The sequence below is a fragment of the Eschrichtius robustus genome, chromosome 4 (genome assembly GCF_028021215.1).
Source record: "Eschrichtius robustus isolate mEscRob2 chromosome 4, mEscRob2.pri, whole genome shotgun sequence".
NCBI classification, from domain to species: Eukaryota; Metazoa; Chordata; class Mammalia; order Artiodactyla; family Eschrichtiidae; genus Eschrichtius; species Eschrichtius robustus.
The window spans coordinates 120,797,217-120,815,610 of NC_090827.1; the positions used below are offsets into that span (position 1 = coordinate 120,797,217).

At 43.4% G+C, this 18,394-nt stretch overlaps 1 protein-coding gene and 1 non-coding gene across 3 annotated transcripts in view; one reads left to right on the top strand and one right to left on the bottom strand.

The window, feature by feature from the left end:
• The first annotated feature begins 6,192 nt into the window (after positions 1–6,192).
• HADH (hydroxyacyl-CoA dehydrogenase) overlaps positions 6,193–18,394 on the top strand; it is a 48,590-nt gene continuing 36,388 nt past the window's right edge. For both annotated transcript variants that reach the window (XM_068543285.1, XM_068543286.1), the window contains exon 1: positions 6,193–6,446. In XM_068543285.1, the coding sequence (XP_068399386.1) occupies positions 6,315–6,446 (132 nt within the window). In that variant the 5' untranslated portion in view covers positions 6,193–6,314. The remainder of the gene's footprint in view (positions 6,447–18,394) is intronic.
• On the bottom strand, positions 17,143–17,282 carry LOC137764483 (small nucleolar RNA SNORA43). Its single transcript, XR_011073988.1, has one exon. It is a non-coding gene; the product is annotated as a small nucleolar RNA SNORA43 (small nucleolar RNA).

An 18,394-nucleotide genomic window follows, 5' to 3' on the forward strand; every position in this document is an offset into this window, starting at 1 on the left:
GGGTACAAATATATTGACAAAATAGCCTAAGAAAATATTTCAGAATGTCAAATCAAACAGACCAGAAGAACATGGTTAAGCTATTTTTCTCAAACATGTTTACAATTAAATTACTAATGGAACAACTGATAAGAATGCTACTAAATGACCTATATCTTATAGTTCCTTCTTAGTCAGGTTTACAACTCAGAGTTTTCTTTCTTTAGGTTGTGCCTCATTTAAAAGAAAATTTTCCACAAGGAATCTACCAATTTGGCATTTCTAATTCTAAAACATGACACTAAAGAGGGAAATTCCACCAGTGAAAACTCTTTTCTCCCATAGTACTCTGCTCGGCAGCATTTGTCCTCATTGTATTTTTTTTTTTCAATCTGAGCTTGTTTAGCAACCCTCTTCCCATCTGGTATGCAAAGGCATGTAGTGAATTGTCAATTATTGTAGTTTTGAAAGATATCTTCTAAGGATATTTAAGTCCTTTATATGGTTTCCTTGTATACAAACTAATGTTCATGAAAAAGCCGGTGCCTAAAGATAAAAATAAAAACAAATTAACTAAAACCTCAGTAAAGCTGTTATTTTAAAAAGGGAGAGAGAGAGACAGAGAGAGATGGCAACTAAATGCCATACCTGACTCTAGACTGGATTTAGTACTAGAAGGAAAAAAAAAAAAAACTATAAAGGACATTATTAGGTCAATTAACTAAGTTGGAATACAGGCGATCAGTTGGATAGAAATGTTGTATCAATGTTAAATTTATTAAAGTTGATTACTATCGTTATGTCAGAGAATCACCCTATTCCTAGGAAATATGCATCGAAATATCATAAAGGACCGTGATGTGTGTAACTTACTCTCAGATGGTTGAGATTATTCATAATGTATATAATATCTGCCTTATCTATTATAGATAAATAGATCTAGACAATTGATAAGATAAAGCAAATGTGATACAATGTTAGCAATAGGTAAATATAGGTAAGAGATAATATGGGTTCCTTTGTACTATTTTTACAATTTTTCTATATGTGCAATTCTAAATAAATTGAAAAAAATTAAATATGATTGAGATCATGATTCTCATAAAAAGGTCCACCCTCATCTGGCCCCTGCCTACCTTTGCAGTCTCATCTTCATTCACCCAAAAGTACCCTGTGCTCTTGTTATCCTATGTTAATGTATTTCCAGACCACTCTCTATTCTCGGTTCCTTCACAGACTACATATACATTTTTCTCTCTGTCTGGAATGTCCTCAAAACACTTTCTCTGCCCGAAAACCTTCTAATCATCCTCACTTCTCTGCTGTAATATATCCATCATGATGAAGTAGGTTAGGACACTGGTTATGAGCAACAACTTTGCACTCAGGTAAACTGGGGCTCAAGACCTGCCTCTCTTCTTCCCGCCTATCACACCTCAGGCAAGTTATTTTCCTCTCTAAGCTTCCAGTTTTCCCATATGCAAAAAGAATAAAAATAGTGACATCAGACTGATGGGAGTGGATGAGAAGTTACATATTACATGCTTAGCACAGAGCATGGCAAATTAAGCATTCATTAAATGCTAGTCTTACCCTTGCTTCCCCCTGCCCCCCTCACTAACCACCTCCCACAGCCCCTTGCATTCCATTCTGGAAAGCACAACATTTTGTTCCATATTTATTTCTCCTACTACATTATGAGCCCTTGAAGGGCAAAGACTACATTCTAGTCACCCCTGATTTTTCCAGCATCTAGAGTGATGTTTCTTGCTCACATAGAGCAATGAAGAACTTGCTATTTCCAAAATCAATGATTTTACTTTGAAAACTAACACAAGGAGTCACTATCAGCTTTCTTTAAATACCTGGCTCTGTAAGACATGGAGACAACCTAAATGTCCATCGACAGATGAATGGATAAAGAAGATGTGGTACATATATACAGTGGAATACTACTCAGCCATAAAAAGAACGAAATAATGTCATGCAGCAACATGGATGCAACTAGAGATGATCATACTAAGTGAAGTAAGTCAGAAAAGAGAAAGACAAATACCATATGATATCACTTATATGTGGAATCTGAAATATGGCACAAATGAACCTATCTACAAAACAGATTCACGGACATAGAGAACCGACTGGTGGTTGCCAAGGGGAAGGGGGTTGGGGGAGGGATGGAGTGGGAGGTTGGGGTGAGCAGATGTGAGCTATTATATACGGAATGCATAAACAACAAGGTCCTACTGTATAGCACAGGAGCTATATTCAGTATCCTATGATAAACCATCATGGAAAAGAATATTTTAAAAAAAATGTGTGTATATATATATATATATATATATATATGTATAACTGAATCACTTCGCTGTATAGCAGTAATTAACACAACGCTGTAAATCAACTATACTTCAATAAAAAAATAATAAATAGATAAATACCTGGCTCTGAAAATGTCTGAGAATTACAGTTAGTCAAAATATATTTTAGCCTTCAACTAATTTATAAATACTAGGATCTTTTTTTTTTTTTTTTAATTAATTAATTTATATATATTTTTTGCTGTGTTGGGTCTTCGTTTCTGTGCGAGGGCTTTCTCCAGTTGCAGCGAGCAGGGGCCACTCTTCATTCGTGGTGCGCGGGCCTCTCACCGTCGCGGCCTCTCCCGTTGCGGAGCACAGGCTCCAGACGCGAAGGCTCAGTAGTTGTGGCTCACGGGCTTGGTCGCTCCGCGGCATGTGGGATCCTCCCAGACCAGGGCTCGAACCCGTGTCCCCTGCATTGGCAGGCAGATTCTTAACCACTGTGCCACCAGGGAAGCCCTAGGATCTTTATAAAAGATAATTTCTAATTTATAAGTTAAGAAATCAACTTGGTTCTTTGTGGCTAGGATTTAAGGTACTTGAGAAGGAGTAGAAGGAAATAGGTGAGTTTAAAGTTGGCACCAGGACTTAGAAGTTTGGTCTTTATCCTGTGAACAAAATTTTTAAAAGGAGAGTGCAGTGACCCAGTTTATAACTTGAGAAATCAGTCTGAGAAGAATGTGAAGTATGAACTGGGTCAAAGAGACATTAGTTACAGTAAGGCACTTCAGGAATGGGCCCAGTCTCTACACAGGAGACAAGGGCTTGGATAAAATGCCGATAAATAGGGATAGAGATAAGAGGGGGAAATGAGGGAGGAAGCCTGTATGCTCCTAAGGTGGAATCAATGACATCTGACCAACTGAATGGGGATATGGTGGTGAGGGGGAAGGAAAACGCCCTTGGTTGTGTGTCATCGTGAACTGACAATGCGAGAGGAGGTGAAAGGTATTGTGGGAAGTGAGAAATAATAGGTTCAGATTTTGATAAGTTACATTTGAAGTAGCTGAGGGATTTCCAAATAGAGGTGATCAGTAGACAATTATAAATGGATGTTTGTGTTTGAGAAGCATGAGTCCACATGCTAGAAATCAGGAAGGAATAAAACACATGGTTCTATAAAGTCTTCAGGTGTAAATATTGGGACTCACTGTGTGAAACTTACAGTTCTGGGGCTTACTGGTAGGAATGTCTAAATACATTTATCTGCTTAACCTTAATGATAACCTTAGTAGGACAGTTAAAGCTCCAAATCTAGACATGTATGTTTACTGGAGACCACTCCCCAATTTTTTTTTTTTCCCTCTAGCAACAGCAGCACTTTCTAAAGAGTATGAAATTATGAAAGGAATGGGAGCCTTGAGGTCAGAATGGATTCAAATGTGAGCTTGGTCAGTTATTGGGTGAGTTACATTTAATAAATGACTTAATCGCTCAGAGCCTCAGTTTCTTCACCTTTAGAGGAAGATAGCAGTGGTAACCTTAGGGTTGCTATGAAGAGAAGCAAAACAGCATAGTGGCCAAGAACATGAGCCCTGAAAACAGACTGTCCTGAGTTTGAATTCTGCCTATGCTATTCATTAGCTGTGTGACCTTGGCTAAGTTTCTGAACTTCTCTGGGTCTCCGTTTCCTTACCTGTAAAAAAGGGTTTCCTTTGCTGTTTTTGAGTTGGTCAGTGACCAGTGTCATGCTTCCCAGTGCACCACTCCTTCTGCAGAGAGAAACAAAGCACCTTTCCAAGAACAGGGTGAAGGTGCAAGTCGGGGACCACAGAAATTGTTACTGGGTGCCTGAAAGTTCAAGGCCATACTTGGGAAAAGACTTACAGTTCTGGCAAAAGAAGAATGATTCTATTGTAACTGTCATCTGATCAGGACTGGGCAGGAATAGAGGCCAGGGTGGCCTTCCTGGTTCAGAAGAGTGTAAATGAGGGTTAGACTCTCAGTATGAAACAGCTGGAAAGGTACCTGTCCAGCCCTTTCTTTTTTTTTCTTTTAAACATCTTTATTGGAGTATAATTGCTTTACAATGGTGTGTTAGTTTCTGCTGTATAACAAAGTGAATCAGCTATATGTATACATACATCCCCATATCTCCTCCCTCTTGCGTCTCCCTCCCACTCTCCCTATCCTCACCCCTCTAGGTGGACACAAAGCACGGAGCTGATCTCCCTGTGTTATGCGGCTGCTTCCCACTAGCTATCTGTTTTACATTTGGTAGTGTATATATGTCCATGCCACTCTCTCACTTCGTCCCAGCTTACCCTTCCCAGCCCTTTCTTTTGAAAGACAAGGACCCTGGAGCCCAGGGAGGTTGTCTGCAGACCATCATACTGCACACCAGTGACTGAGACAGGACTCCTGACTCTCACCCCAGTGCTCCTTTCTTCACATCACACCTTTACATAATACAGATGGCCTCAGATCTGAGAATTGCTAAAAAATACTGCAGTGGTTATTCTTTCTTTTCTGAGGAAAACAAATCAGAGATCTGAAAACATACCAAATACTCAGGCGTTATGTTTTACATTACACACATTAAAAAAATACATATTGTGATGACACTATAATCAGAATACGTTTGGCCTTGCATTAAACACAACTTTTAAATGAGAATGAAAAGTTAAAATCCACGGAAAGAATCATCTGTGCATCTTCCTAATCTACTATCCTAGCTTCACCTCTAACAATACCTAATTCCTCACCCTTTTCCTGTGGCAATATTTTTTTACGTTTCTACCTTGCATGTGCTGCTTCCTGTGCCTAGAAGCCTCTTTTCTTCATAAATTAACTCATTTGTTCAAGTTACTAGGTTCTCCGTGTAATCTTCCTATTCCAATTCTAGTCCTATTGGTTTTTGCATTTGCTACATTCTAGCACTTAATGGACTTTAATTATTTGGATGTGACAGTGTCTTCAGCCAGTAACGATCTCCTTAGAAACGTCGCAAGCCTTAAAGAGTGCTCAACACCAGCACTTCTCCCACACTTTTACAGAATTAGAAACAAAAATGAGATCTAAGCAAAGTAACGGTGAACACGGGATTCACTATGTAAGTTACTTGCAATAGGAGGCGGACTTTGGATGGTTAGTCTGTGGGTCCTTATTACATATTTTAAAATAAATAATAAAAATTCTATATTACCAAGGTACTAAGTAAGTAACTAGAAATTATTTACACGAGGGAGAGGATTGGCCTTTCTATTATTACCGGTTACTCCACAAAGGTTCCTCTTTGACTTTAAATTGTCCACACGTTCCCTGCATTAATAAACATGTAATGTCGAAGTGGGCAATTAAAGGTTAAAACTCTGTTTCCCTTAGTGGGCCTGATTTTTGCATTAGAACCCACGGGTCACTATAGACATTTGCTTTGGGTGTGAGCAGTTTGTTTCCTTCCGTTTTTAGCAGGAAAAATATGCACCGGGTTAAAATAATCCCTAGACTTGGTTTTTGGTGACACGAACGGAAGGTGCTCATTTTGGGCTCCCTCATCGCCACAGCCAAATAACACGTATATATTCGGCGCCGAGTTATGCACAAGGATCAAAAGCGAGGAGTTAACAAGGCAACACCACGGACTTCCCCTTACAAGGGGCCCGTGGCTTTTGCGAGGAAAGGCTTGCACTGGGTCCGGTACCGGAGCGCTAACCGCTCATCCACACACGACCGGCTGCGGCGACGGCCTGGGTCTACCGGCTCTGCAGAGGGCTGCGGCCCGCCCCAGTCCACGTGGGCTTGGACGCCGCGCTCGGACGTTCGAACGCCGTCCCTACGGCCTCCGCCAATGGGGAAAGCGGGCCTCGAGGCTCCGCCCCGCCGTCGAAGACGTCACGGCGTCGCCCAGGGCGCGCGGGCGGTGGGGCTCTTGGGTTTCCGCCCCCAGACGTCTGCTCGCTGCTCTGTCTGTGTCGCGTGCGGGTGTCTTCTCTGCCAGGTCTTGTCGCTGTCGCCGCCTTCGCCGTCTGCACCATGGCTTTCGTAACCAGGCAGTTCGTGCGTTCCATGTCCTCCTCGTCCACCGCCGCGGCCTCAGCGAAGAAAATCCTCGTCAAGCACGTGACGGTCATCGGCGGCGGGCTGATGGGCGCCGGCATCGCCCAGGTGGGCAGTCCTCGGGCAGCGCTCCCCACTCGCTTTGCTGCCCGCCCTGACAGGAAAGCGCTGGCGGGCCGCGACCCGGCGGGGGTTGTCCGGCCCGGAGGCCAGCGTTCACGCGAGCCCCGGGGAATTTCCACCCCGACCCTCCCCCGTGTAGTTGAAATGTCTGGGCCTGTTAGTCTGCAGTCCCCCGAAGATCTAGTGTTCTTGGGCCGAGACTCAGTTTCCGGGGGTTGGCTTCCAGAGACCCGCACTGCGATCAGTTTTAATTGTATTTTTTATAATTCTGCAGTCGTTGTCAGAGCAGTTTTCTGCTCTCTAAATGGTCTTCTCTCCTCTCCCAGTGTTTGCTTGCGGAGTTACAAAGAATAATAGTAGTCAGCACTTTTGTAGCATTTGGTAACGTTACCTAATCGGCGCTTGTGAGGCCCTGGGACTCCACGCTAGTGCTGCGCCAGAAGTCTTTGACCTAGTGCCCTCTGGCGCTGGGTAGAGTAGGAGGGGGAGGCAGAGCGGTTGAGGGCTCTGAAGGAGTCGCTAATCTCAGTGTGCATCTTCAGGACTCTGCCCGGTTCCAACTAAGCTGTGATTCTGGGTCAGTTGTGCAGTTGTTACCTAGGTCCTGTGATCCTTGTGTTTTTACTGATTGAGTTTTAGCGGTTACATTCCAGCTCGTATTGGGGAACCGTGATTTTCATAGCCTAGCTGATTATATTCTTAGCATGTCGGCCCTTTGTTACTTGTACTGTTGGACGGGGGAGGCATTTATCTAAGTTTTCTTAGGGGAGAACTCAAGTTCAGTGGCTATGATCATGAAGGAATTTAATTTTTGTGGTGTCTGTTTCCAGCCAAGTCCGTGCTTCTATGCTTGCTTTGTAGAAAAATCTTTTCTTTATTATATATCTTAAAACTTCCCAGACTGCAAGTTTTTTTTTGCAACATATTAATTTGATTGCATTTTCTTCTAAAATCTGTATTTCATTGATGTTTTATCCTTCTGACTCCCATTTCTTCTCAGATCATGTTTTTGGACATAATATTTCCCTTTTTATTGTGTACATGCCCTGGCTGCTGGGTTATGGTGTCCCCATACTCTTTATTATGCGTGAGATGGGAGGAGTAAGTCCCTTTAACATGAAAGTTTATTATACTACGTGATAATTAAAGTTTAGGTTGAGTGCATTTGTATCTCCCTGCTCCACCCAAATCTCCCTATGCTGTGAGAATGAGATTTGTTGTGGGCAGGGTATAAAATAATGTATTTGTTTAAAAACATCTAAACAACATCTTAGCGACAAGATATTAGGGCCTTAAGCCCCCAATAACAATATAGGAAATGGGTCCAGAAACTATTGTTGATGGTCCCTTGAAGACATCAGTGGAAGAGGATTAGAAACTAAGTAGAAAGCATCACTTCAGCTTTTGTACAAATTCAGGTTGCTCAGTTCTTGGAGTACCGTATCCACTACTGGCCAAAAAAGTGTTATGTTGCACAAAAAGTCACATACGTAACACCTAAAATTATGGGTATGGTGTTGGAGCTTTCATCTGAGGAAGGAGGGAGGAGATTGGCAATGATGGGACTTGTGGATCAAATCCTTGAGGAGTTGGACCAGGGCGGCGTGCCTTTTGAAACCTAAGGGGTAAAAAAGAAAGCTATTTATCCCACACGTTGGAAATATAATGGAATTGTCATTCAAGAATGACAATTTGATAAGGACCAAAGATTTAAATAGTGGACAATCCTAGGGAACCGTAGTTCTGTCCTTACATAACAAGGTTTAAAAGAGCCTCAGTCACTGTAGGTGACAGCTTTAATCCTGTGGAGGGGAACCGCACTTTCCTGCATTATATCTCTGTGTGCCACTTTCAGCCAGTTGGTTGGTTTCGGCCGTTTAGCTGATCCATTTTTGCACTCTATCCTGCAGCATGCTGTTCGAGGCAGTATTGCCTCATTCTTCATGCTCCTTGACCTACAGCTTTTGTCACAGGGTAAATCTGTTTTGCTTATTTAGTGCCACAGCTATTAGCTGGTGTGGTTTGACTGTAGATTGGATCCAGTTCACTGTGGGGAATTGGGATGGTCTATGCTGGCTCTGTGCTAACATGGAAAAGTTACTTCTGTGTCTTGCTTTACTAATCTCTGAGGTAGGACTAGCCTCCTAGGAGTATGGAGAGGATTGAATGAAGTAGCACACGTCAAGCACTTAGCGCAGTGGCATCTAGTAAGAGCTCACAGAATGTTAGCTGCCTTCAGGGTTATGACCATCATGGTGTTACCCTTGTCCTTTTGTCATTGTCCCCTCGTGCCACGCCCATCTCTGATCCTTGCTGCTGTGGTAGGCCTGTAATGTTAAGATGGAGAGCACTGGTTGTGATTCTGTTCTGTCTTGCTTAGTCTTGAAGGCAAATGCCAGTTGTTGACTGCAGTTTGTTCAGGGACCTCTGAAAAGAGGAAAGGCACTTTTTATCCTCCTCAGTAAAGCTTTAAAAACACAAGCACAAACTAACATCTGAGTTTATGCTACGAATTCACATTTAGCTTCACTCTCCAGAACTCTTTCTGAGGTGGTTTTTTTTTTTAATTAAAAAAAAATAATTTTTGGTGGCACCAGGTCTTAGTTGTGGCAGGCGGGCTCCTTAGTTGTGGCTCGTGGGCTCCTTAGTTGTGGTACATGTGCTCCTTAGTTGCAGCCAGCAGGTTCCTTAGTTGCAGCTCACGGGCTCCTTAGTTGTGGCATGCATGTGGGATCTAGTTCCCTGACCAGGGATCAGACCCGTGTCCCCTGCACTGGAAGGTGGATTCTTAACCACTGCACCACCAGGGAAGTCCCATGAAGTAGTTTTAATTTTAATCAAGGTGTAGTTCTGTTTACATTTTTAATTTCTTAAAAAAATTTATCATTTTTGCCATATGTTCCAGTTCATGCTGAGTAGGATAAAAAAAAAAACAACTGAGTAGATTTTGTGGGAGCCTGACACATTTCTCAAGCAATTAAGCAATTTAAGACGAGTGAGGTCTGTGTTTAATTGTACATAGTTGATCAGAGCACAGGCCATTTGTATATTTGTATTCTCTAAGAGTATCTACTTCGCCTGTCATTACTTTTGCTTGTTTTAAATTAAAAACAAAAAAACAGAAACTGTGGGTTAATATTTAAGTAAGGTTAACTTGTTTTGTGTGTTTGCCCATTATTCTGACTTGGGTCTGGTTGCCAGTTTATCTTCAGCTGGATACTTAGGCTAGCAAAGAAGCTTCCAGCAGTAATTGACCCTTGAGTGGGGGACAGGTTGCTTTTTGCTTTGTAAAGGGAAAAAAAGAAGAAAGTTATTAGCTGTGCATGTCTTCAATTTATAGAATGAGTCAAAGCTTTGCTTCCTGCATAGCCTTTTTTTCATATGAGGAGCCCAGAGAGCTTATAGCTTTTGTTAATTTACTAGTGAGAAACCAGTGGGCTTTCTGGGAATGGCATTTTAGGGGCTGGATTTCTTGCCTCTCTGGTACAACCTTCCTTTTAGTGCACTACACTTCTTTGAGGAAGTGAGAGTTTGCATCTTGAAGGAGGTTGGAGCTGAGTTCACACCCAAAGCTTTTTTTTTGTTCCTCTTAAAGAGCAAAAAGTGCACATTTTTCTGGGGAGAGCTCCTTAGTCTATTAAAACAAGGGGAGGGGTATTCTAAACTACAAGTACACGTTTCCCTGACATTTGTAGTACTCTGCGATGCTTGATGAGGACTCAAGTGGATTGGAAGTCTTCTCCCCAGCCTCTGCATTTGTTTGCCCATCTCCTTTTTCCTGTCCCCAACTCTGAACTTTCTGATGCTGAGCAGAAGAATGATCAGAGTTGCTTTGTGTTGTTCAGCTTTATTCTTTTCTGTCGCTACAGTGAGTATGCCTCTGTTGACGTTTGTTTGAAAACAGTGCAGTGGCCTAGGAGAAGTTTTAGGAGCACAGGAGGCTGGCACAGTCACCTGGCTGTAAGCTCTCATTTTGACTCAAAGTTCTTTGTGGAGGGAATAGTTGTTTTTTGTTTTGTTTTGTTTTGTTTTGTTTCTTTTATTTTTGGCTGCGTTGGGTCTTCATTGCTGCGTGCAGGCTTTCTCTAGTTGCAGCACGCAGGCTTTCTCTAGTTGCGGCGAGCAGGGGCTTCTCTTGTTGACGAGCACAGGCTCTAGGCGTCTGGGCTTCAGTAGTTGTGGCTTGCGGACTCTAGAGCTCAGGCTCAGTAGTTATGGTGCACGAGCTTAGTTGCTCCACAGCATGTGGGATCTTCAGGGACCAGGGGTCGAACCTGTGTCCCCTGAATTGGCAGGCGGATTCTTAACCACTGCGCCACAAGGGAAGTCCCATGTAGGGAATAGTTTTTTTTTTTTTTTTTTTTTGGCTGTGTTGGGTCTCCGTTTCTGTGCGAGGGCTTTCTCTAGTTGCGGCAAGCGGGAGCCACTCTTTATCGCAGTGGGCGGGCCTCTCACTGTCGTGGCCTCTCTTGTTGCGGAGCACAGGCTCCAGACGCGCAGGCTCAGTAGTAGTGGCTCACGGGCCTAGGTGCTCCGCGGCATGTGGGATCTTCCCAGACCAGGGCTCGAACCCGTGTCCCCTGCCTTAGCAGGCAGATTCTCAACCACTGAGCCACCAGGGAAGCCTGAGGGAATAGTTGTATTCCCAGGTGTTAACTTTGTCCTCAAGGGTATGGGGTGTGTGTTTGTCATGAAATTCTTCCCTCATTTACTGTGTTGTTGCTCATTTCTTTACTGGGCTGTTCTCTGATATCCATGATGTACTGGGACAGTAAAATCAGCTTCTGTCAGCATGTTAGTCTTTGGACTTGGGGTGTGGAGATACTGTAGAAGAGGTAGGGCTGACAGGCAGAAAAATGAACACCGTAGAATATGTTTGGATATTGTAGAGCAGAAATGGTACCTCAGTCAGGTTTTGGGTTTTCTCTGCCGTGTCCTAGATCCACCTCACTGTTATCTGCCCCTTTCTTGAGTTTCTCATTTCCTTTCCTCCTCCTTCTCTCTTCTCCCCATATCTGCCTTAGGCACATACCTCACTGCCTAGCTCTCCTGGGACCACAGGAAGATAATGCTGCTGCTTTCTGTTCTATATCTCCCTCTAGGTTATGCTGACTGTGTGATAGTTTCCGCTCAGTGGTGGTCTAATGCTTGGAAGTGAGCAGGCTGTGAGGTGCCTGCTGGAGTTTGGATCCCAGCCCTTCGTCTCCTGGCTGTGGGAATCTTGGGCGAGTCTCTTAACCCCTCTCTGCTTCTTCCCTTATCTACGAATAATGATACTTGTCTCAGTGTTCTGAGAGTTCTATGAGCTAAGTGCTTAGACTGTACTAGTGTTTTCAATGGTAACTGTTCAGTAAATGTTAGCTGCTTTTATGTAGATCCATCAGGTCTAATCTGGTGATGACTTCTCTTATTTTAGATTCTCTTAACTGTCTTTGAAGATATGATAGGGAGCTCTGGAGAGTTCAAACAATTCTAAAGATTTTAAGACTAATTGTGTGGGCTGTTGAGAGAGATAATCTTAGTGCTTTGTTCACTTGTATTTGGGTATTACAGTAAGTTCATAGTCATAAAGCATTTGCAACAGAGCCTGGCACTTAAAAAACACTCTACAGATGTGACATTTTTTTTCTGTTCCAAGTACTTTAATGTCTCTGTCATTTCATATGACCATTATGATATTCATCCCTGCAGAGATGGCACTTGGGGTTAAGGGTCAGAGGCAGAGCAGGGGCTGGAACTCGGGTCTCTCAACTACTGCTCTGCTTGCTGGAGATCCCTGTGGCTGCAGTGACCACAGTTCTACCTGCACCTTTGGCCTCTGCTGTCTTGTGGGGAGAAGTATGGCTTCCATGGGCAGGGGCATTTTTTTGTGGGTATCTGGAATCAACAGTTATCAGCTTGACCTCTCTTCAGCTCTAGATTCAAAGTTAGAGTCACCTGCTGGTCATCTCCATCCTCTGCTACTATCTTTCTGCCCATAATAGACTCAAATTCACGTGGCAAGACTTCTTTGTTCTCTCCAGCTTTCCCAAAGAGTTTCCTCCCTCTGTGATTGCCATTGTTGATCTTCTAGCCACTTCATGCACTCCAAAGACAGGGTTGCTGTCAGAGCGTCCACCATACTGCAGAAGGCTCTGAGGCTTTCCTCCGAGGAGAGCTGTTTCCCCTGTTCTTTGCTTTGTAATTCCTAGACCAGGCATTGATACCTGAATTGTTGAGGAAACATCTTAATTGGTTCATTTCAGCAGAATCTAATAGGAAAGAAACACTCATCCTAATAACCATTGCCATATTAATCTTCTGAGAGAGCAGTTTGGAATTGCAGCTCTCTCCTCTACTCAGAAAGTGTGCATCCTGGCAACATCTTTCAGAGATTCTTAAATATAACTAAGAGTTGGTTGATGCCACTGACATGTCCAGTTATCCCATCTCCTTTCCAGAATTTGTGGGAGATGGGAGTGGAGGGTCCAGGGAGAGAATTTATTTTCTCTACATTACCAAACCCAGATGCTTACTGAATTTTAAAAAAAAATTGTGTATTTAACAGGCTCGCTTAAAAATGGAGGCATATTTCCTTGGCTTTTTAGAAATGCTATTTAAAATATAAAAATCTAAGTTAAAAAAAGAGGCCAGCCAATGAACTTAACTGTTTTAAGTACAAACCAGCTATCTGTGGTGGTGGTCGAAAGTCTCAACGGAATGCCTTTTTCTGATTGTTGAAGTTTGTGAAGACAGCTTGTGTTGATGGCAGAGTTCACAGCATTGCACAATCAGAGACAATCATAAACCCAGACTTGCCAGCTGTGAGAGATGCAACTGATTTATGACTTTTTTCCTCCCTGGATCAAATCATGAGAACCCAAGGGCAGGCCTGGATGCAAAGGCACAGCAGCCTCCGGGGCGCAGCAGCCTCATGGGGAGCAGTGACTCCATGTACTTATTCTGGGCCAAACACTTACTCTGGGGATCGAGAAGTCAGAATTTGCGTTTGGCAGATGGTACATACAACTTTGCTGTTTCTCGGAGAGAATGTAATGTTGATGAAATGCAGCCCTCCTGTAGTATAGGGGCACATGGAACATCTCACTGGACCAGTTGATGTAATTCTCACAAATTCTCCACTCAAATTATACTTCAGAGAAGGGGCTTCAAATCTGGTGGTATGTTTGCAAAAATAGAGAAATCCAGCAAGCTTCTGCCTGGCATGTTTCCTTGGCCCTGTGGCTGGAGTACTCAGGGGCTTTGACAAGTGTGCTGTTCACTGGACCTATTTTTACAGCTCTGAGCACCCTTGTCCAAAAATATTTCTCTCTGGCTAAGCCTACTCTCCACCAAGGCTAGAGAAGTCATAGAGCTGAGGACATAGCCTTCAAATAAATTTTTTTCCATTGCAGACTGCTTGTCCTCAAGGTCTTACAGTGTAGGTCACTATCACATAAAACAGGAGTTCTCAGTGGGCTCATTCAGATTATTGGCACTCAGATTAAAGTGCCAGGAAGAGTCCTCCTTAGTTATTGAAAAAATAACATTTTTTTCTGTCTATGGGAGGAAGGAAAAAGACCTCTTTATTTTTGTGATCCACTCTTCCACTACCATCTCCTCAGAAAGCTGGGGATAATTTATCACTGAATAATTTGAGAAGAATGAGTGTGATTGATTTCCTTGCATCCAAGACACATGAAGTTCTTTTCTAAGTAAGAGAAAATTCAATAATGTAATTTAAAAAATCAAATCAGGTGTGAATCATCAATATCACTCTTATCAACAAACAATGCTGATAAGCTGGTACAAACCACCCCAAAACTTTAGACTTAAGGTTACAAAGCAACACTATAAATCAGTAGGTTTCATGCCTTGACCAGGGGTCATTGTAATGCAGGAACTTTAGCAAAACAACTCAGGCTAATTCTAGACCTGCTGGAATTAACCCTCACATCACTGTTGCTGTGAACAGTCATGGTCCTGTCTTTTGACATACATGTGTGCACATACCTCTTGGGTGAAATTACAATTTCAATTTCAATTACAATCTTGCTAGATTACGAGATACGAATATATTCGACTTCAGTGGATAATGCCAAACGTTTTTCTAAAGTGGTTATACCAGTTTACAGTTCTGCCTTCAGGGTATGAAGATTCTCTTTGCTCTATAGGATTATATTGTTGTTCCTTTAAAGTTTAGTCATTCTGGTGGGTGTAGTGACATTTTATTGTATTTTTATTAGAATTTCCCCGCTTACAATACTAGTGAGGTAAACCCCTTTTTACGTGTTTATTGGCCATATAGATATATTCTTGTGTAATATGCTGTTAAATTTCATTCCTGTTTAGCTCTCATGTTGTCCTTTTTTTCCCTAATTGATTTGTAGGAAATGTTTATAGATTCTGATTATGAATTCTTATATTCATATTTCAAATATCTTCAGTTCCCTGCATTGATTTTTAATTTTCTTTGTGGTTACCTTGAGACTTAACATACAGCAACTTGTACAGTCTATTTTAATTTAATAACGACTTAAGTTTGATCCCATTCTAAAGCGCAACATTAATACCCTCCCCGCCATTTAATGTTTTTGATGTCTCATTTTACACCTTTTTATCTTGTATATCCCTTGACTAATTATTATAATCAGTTATTTTTACGACTTTTGTCTTTTAACATTCATGCGAGCTTTATAAATGATTAATCTACTTTTATTATATATTTACCTTTCCAGTGAGATTTATTCTTTCATATGTGTTTTTGTTACTAATTAGCGCCCTTTGTTTTCAGCTTAAAGCCCGTTTAACATTTCTTGTAAGGCTGGTTTAGTAGTGATGAACTCTTTCACTCTGAGCAGTAACTTTGCCAGGCAGAGTATTCTTGGTTGGAAGTTTTTTTCTTTCAGCACTCTGAATGTATTGTGTCACTCCCTTCTGACCTACAGAGTTTCTGCTGTTGGTCTTACTGGGGGTTCCCTTGTGTGTAGCAAGTTGTTTTTCTCTTGATGCTTTTAATATTTTCTCCTTGTCTTTTTTTTTTTTTTTTTTATTCAACACCTATTTATTCTCTAGTTCTGCCCGCATGGAGACACCCTCCTTGAAAAGGTGTTAAATCTTTCGTTCACTTTAGCACCTTGTGCTGAAAACACGTGTTCCAAGGTTTCAGCTATGAGATCCACATTCTTAAAGCATTAATCCTTAAACCTCATCTAGATTTCTCCCCTTGGTTGGGGGGAGATGACCCAAACACAGCGAAGAACAGCTCAGGACTGTGGGCTCTGCTCGCCCAGAAGACTTTGCAGTTCCCCTGACCACCCGGCTGGAGCCAGGATTAGGACACTGAGACGAGGGGCACCTGCTGGGCTGCCGCCACTGCCACCGGCCCCCTAACTCCTGTCCTCTTCACTGGCTTGCTGTCACCTTTAGTTTCCCTGGAGTCTGGGGATTCCAGACGGTCTCTGCTCACACTTCTGTATCATGCCTGCTGCCTCAGAACTGCTGATTCACCCTAGGGGGGAACAGCACACAGAACTGCTTTTCAACACACCAACGTTCCACACAAAAGTTATTTGATAAGCCTGCAGGTTCTTTTTCATCAGAGGACATTCCCAAGGCCATGACTTCCCCGACTCCCCACTGCCCTTGCCGGCAGACTGGATGTGCGTGGCCGCCATGCTGTGAGTCGGGCACACCCCCCCGGCTCCACTCCGCCGCACTTTCCTGCGGAACTGAGGGCAGTGCCCTGGTCTCATCAGCAGGATCTGTCCTGAAGCCAGTCCTAGAGTGACAAGAGCCACACCTGCAGGTCTGTTTCACTGACCAGCCGCACAGGACCGAGCTGGGCCCACGGACCTGAGAAATGGAATCCAATCCATGAATCCCTCCCAAACTATATTTTCTGTAGCAGGGTTTGTCAGCCTTGGCCCTATCAGCATTTGGGGCCCTGTAGCTTTACTGTGGAGCTGTCCTGGGCACCACAGGACATGTAGCCACAGCCCTGGCCCCCACCAACTAGATGCCAGCAGCACCGCTACCCCTTTCCTGCCCTGTGCATTGCCACGTGCCCTGGGAGGGGGGCAAACTGCCCCTAGTCAAGAGCAACTGACCTACAGCTTTTGTTCAGCCCTCCAACTTAAACATTTCGGGAAATAGCAAAATGCACTCTCCACCTGCAAGGAGACCAGGACGCCCCTGGTTTGGATGATCATTTTATAGGGTTACATTTGGCCCATCGAGGGGCTCCACACAGGGGCCCGACTTCTGCTTCATCAACAGGACAAATGCCAGGAGCGAACCTCTGGCCTTCCTTCCAGAGTGACACGTCTCAAGGTCCTCAGAGCACAAGTGCTTGTGGACCAGGTGGCTCTGGGGCCCCCTCGTCCCCACCTAGGACCCTGCCCTGAACAGGGCCTTGATACCAGCTCAGCGGCCCTCAGCCAGGGATGCATGTCACACTAGCCCAAGGATTCCTAAAAAGTCCTCACCAGACAGACCAACAGAGCAATCATTTCCAGTAAGGAGACCCTCTCCTGGTCAATCCCATTGTGCCCAAAGCTTGCCATGTGGTTGTACACATATCTCATTTAATTCTCACAACGAGCCTTATAAAGAAAAAGAATATCAAAGTGTTCAAGGGCCTGCGCACAGCTCCCACTGCAAGTGCACGTGGAAACAAGGTGCTTCCTCACGCAGCTTTTAGTGTTGTCCGGCTACAAACCATCCTAAGCGCCCACTGTTCTGAGCACTGAGCATAGAAGTAGCCACTTCCTCTCTGCCCCAGCGTCACAGGTGCAGCAGGGCAGCCGCACCCGCACCCGTGGTGCCTGCAAGTCCCGCATCTGCAGGGCAGCTCTCCTTGTCTTTCACTTTCGACATTTTAATTATAATGTGTCTTGGTGTGGGTCTCTTGGGTTCTTCTTATTTGAAACTCTTTGGGCTTACTGGATCTGGATGTCTGTTTCTTTCCCCAGGTTAGGGAATTTTTCTGCCATTATTTCTTCGAATAAGTTTTCTGCTCCTTTCTCCCTCTCTTCTCCTTCTAGAACACAGTAAGTAACGTGAATGTTAGTATACTTGATGTTGTACAATGTCTCTTAAGCTATCTTTACTTTTTTTCATTCTTTTTTCTTTCTGCTGCTCTGATTGGTTGAGTTTTATGCTTTGTCTTTTAGTTGACTGATTCTTACTTCTGCTTCATCTAGTCTGCTGTTTAACCTCTATAGCTTTTTTTTTTCAGTTCAGTTATTGTATTCTTTAGCTCTGTGACTTCTGTTTGGTACTTTCTTTATTTTCCATGTCTTTGTCGAAGTTCTCCCTGTGTTCATCTATTCTCCTACTCAATTTGGTGAACATCTTTATGACCACTACTTTGAACTCTATCAGGTACATTACTTATCTCTGCTTTGTTATGTTTTTTTCCTGAGGTTTTATCTTGTTCTTTCATTTGGAACCTATTCCTCTTGTTTCTTCAGTTTGCTTGACTCTAAACGGTAGATGAAGCAATCACCTCTCCCAGCCCTGAAGGAGTGACCTCATGTAGAAGGTGAACCCTGTTGTTCATCCCTGCCTCAGCTCCTGGTTGTCTCAAACCTCTATGCTTATCCAAGTACCCTGTTATGTTTTTAACAGCTCTTAGTAGTTGAGGATGTGCCAGGTCCTGTTAATGTCCCAAAGGGAAGAATCTCAGCATCTAGATTCAGGCCACCTGGAAGCCAGGCCCTCAGGCATCAGCTTTTAAAAGTAATTAGGTATATACAGTCCTGTGGAACCTTAGGCATAAGCCCCTCTGGCCACCAGGGCCAGGTGATCTGGAAGTGTTCCCTGCGTGGCAGCCACAGAAATTAGGGCACCAGATGAGTGTATAAGCTCTTTTCTGGTGGCCCTTTAAGAACTCTTTCTCTGTAGGTTACAGTCCTGTGGGAACCACGAACATGAACCCCACTGACCACCAG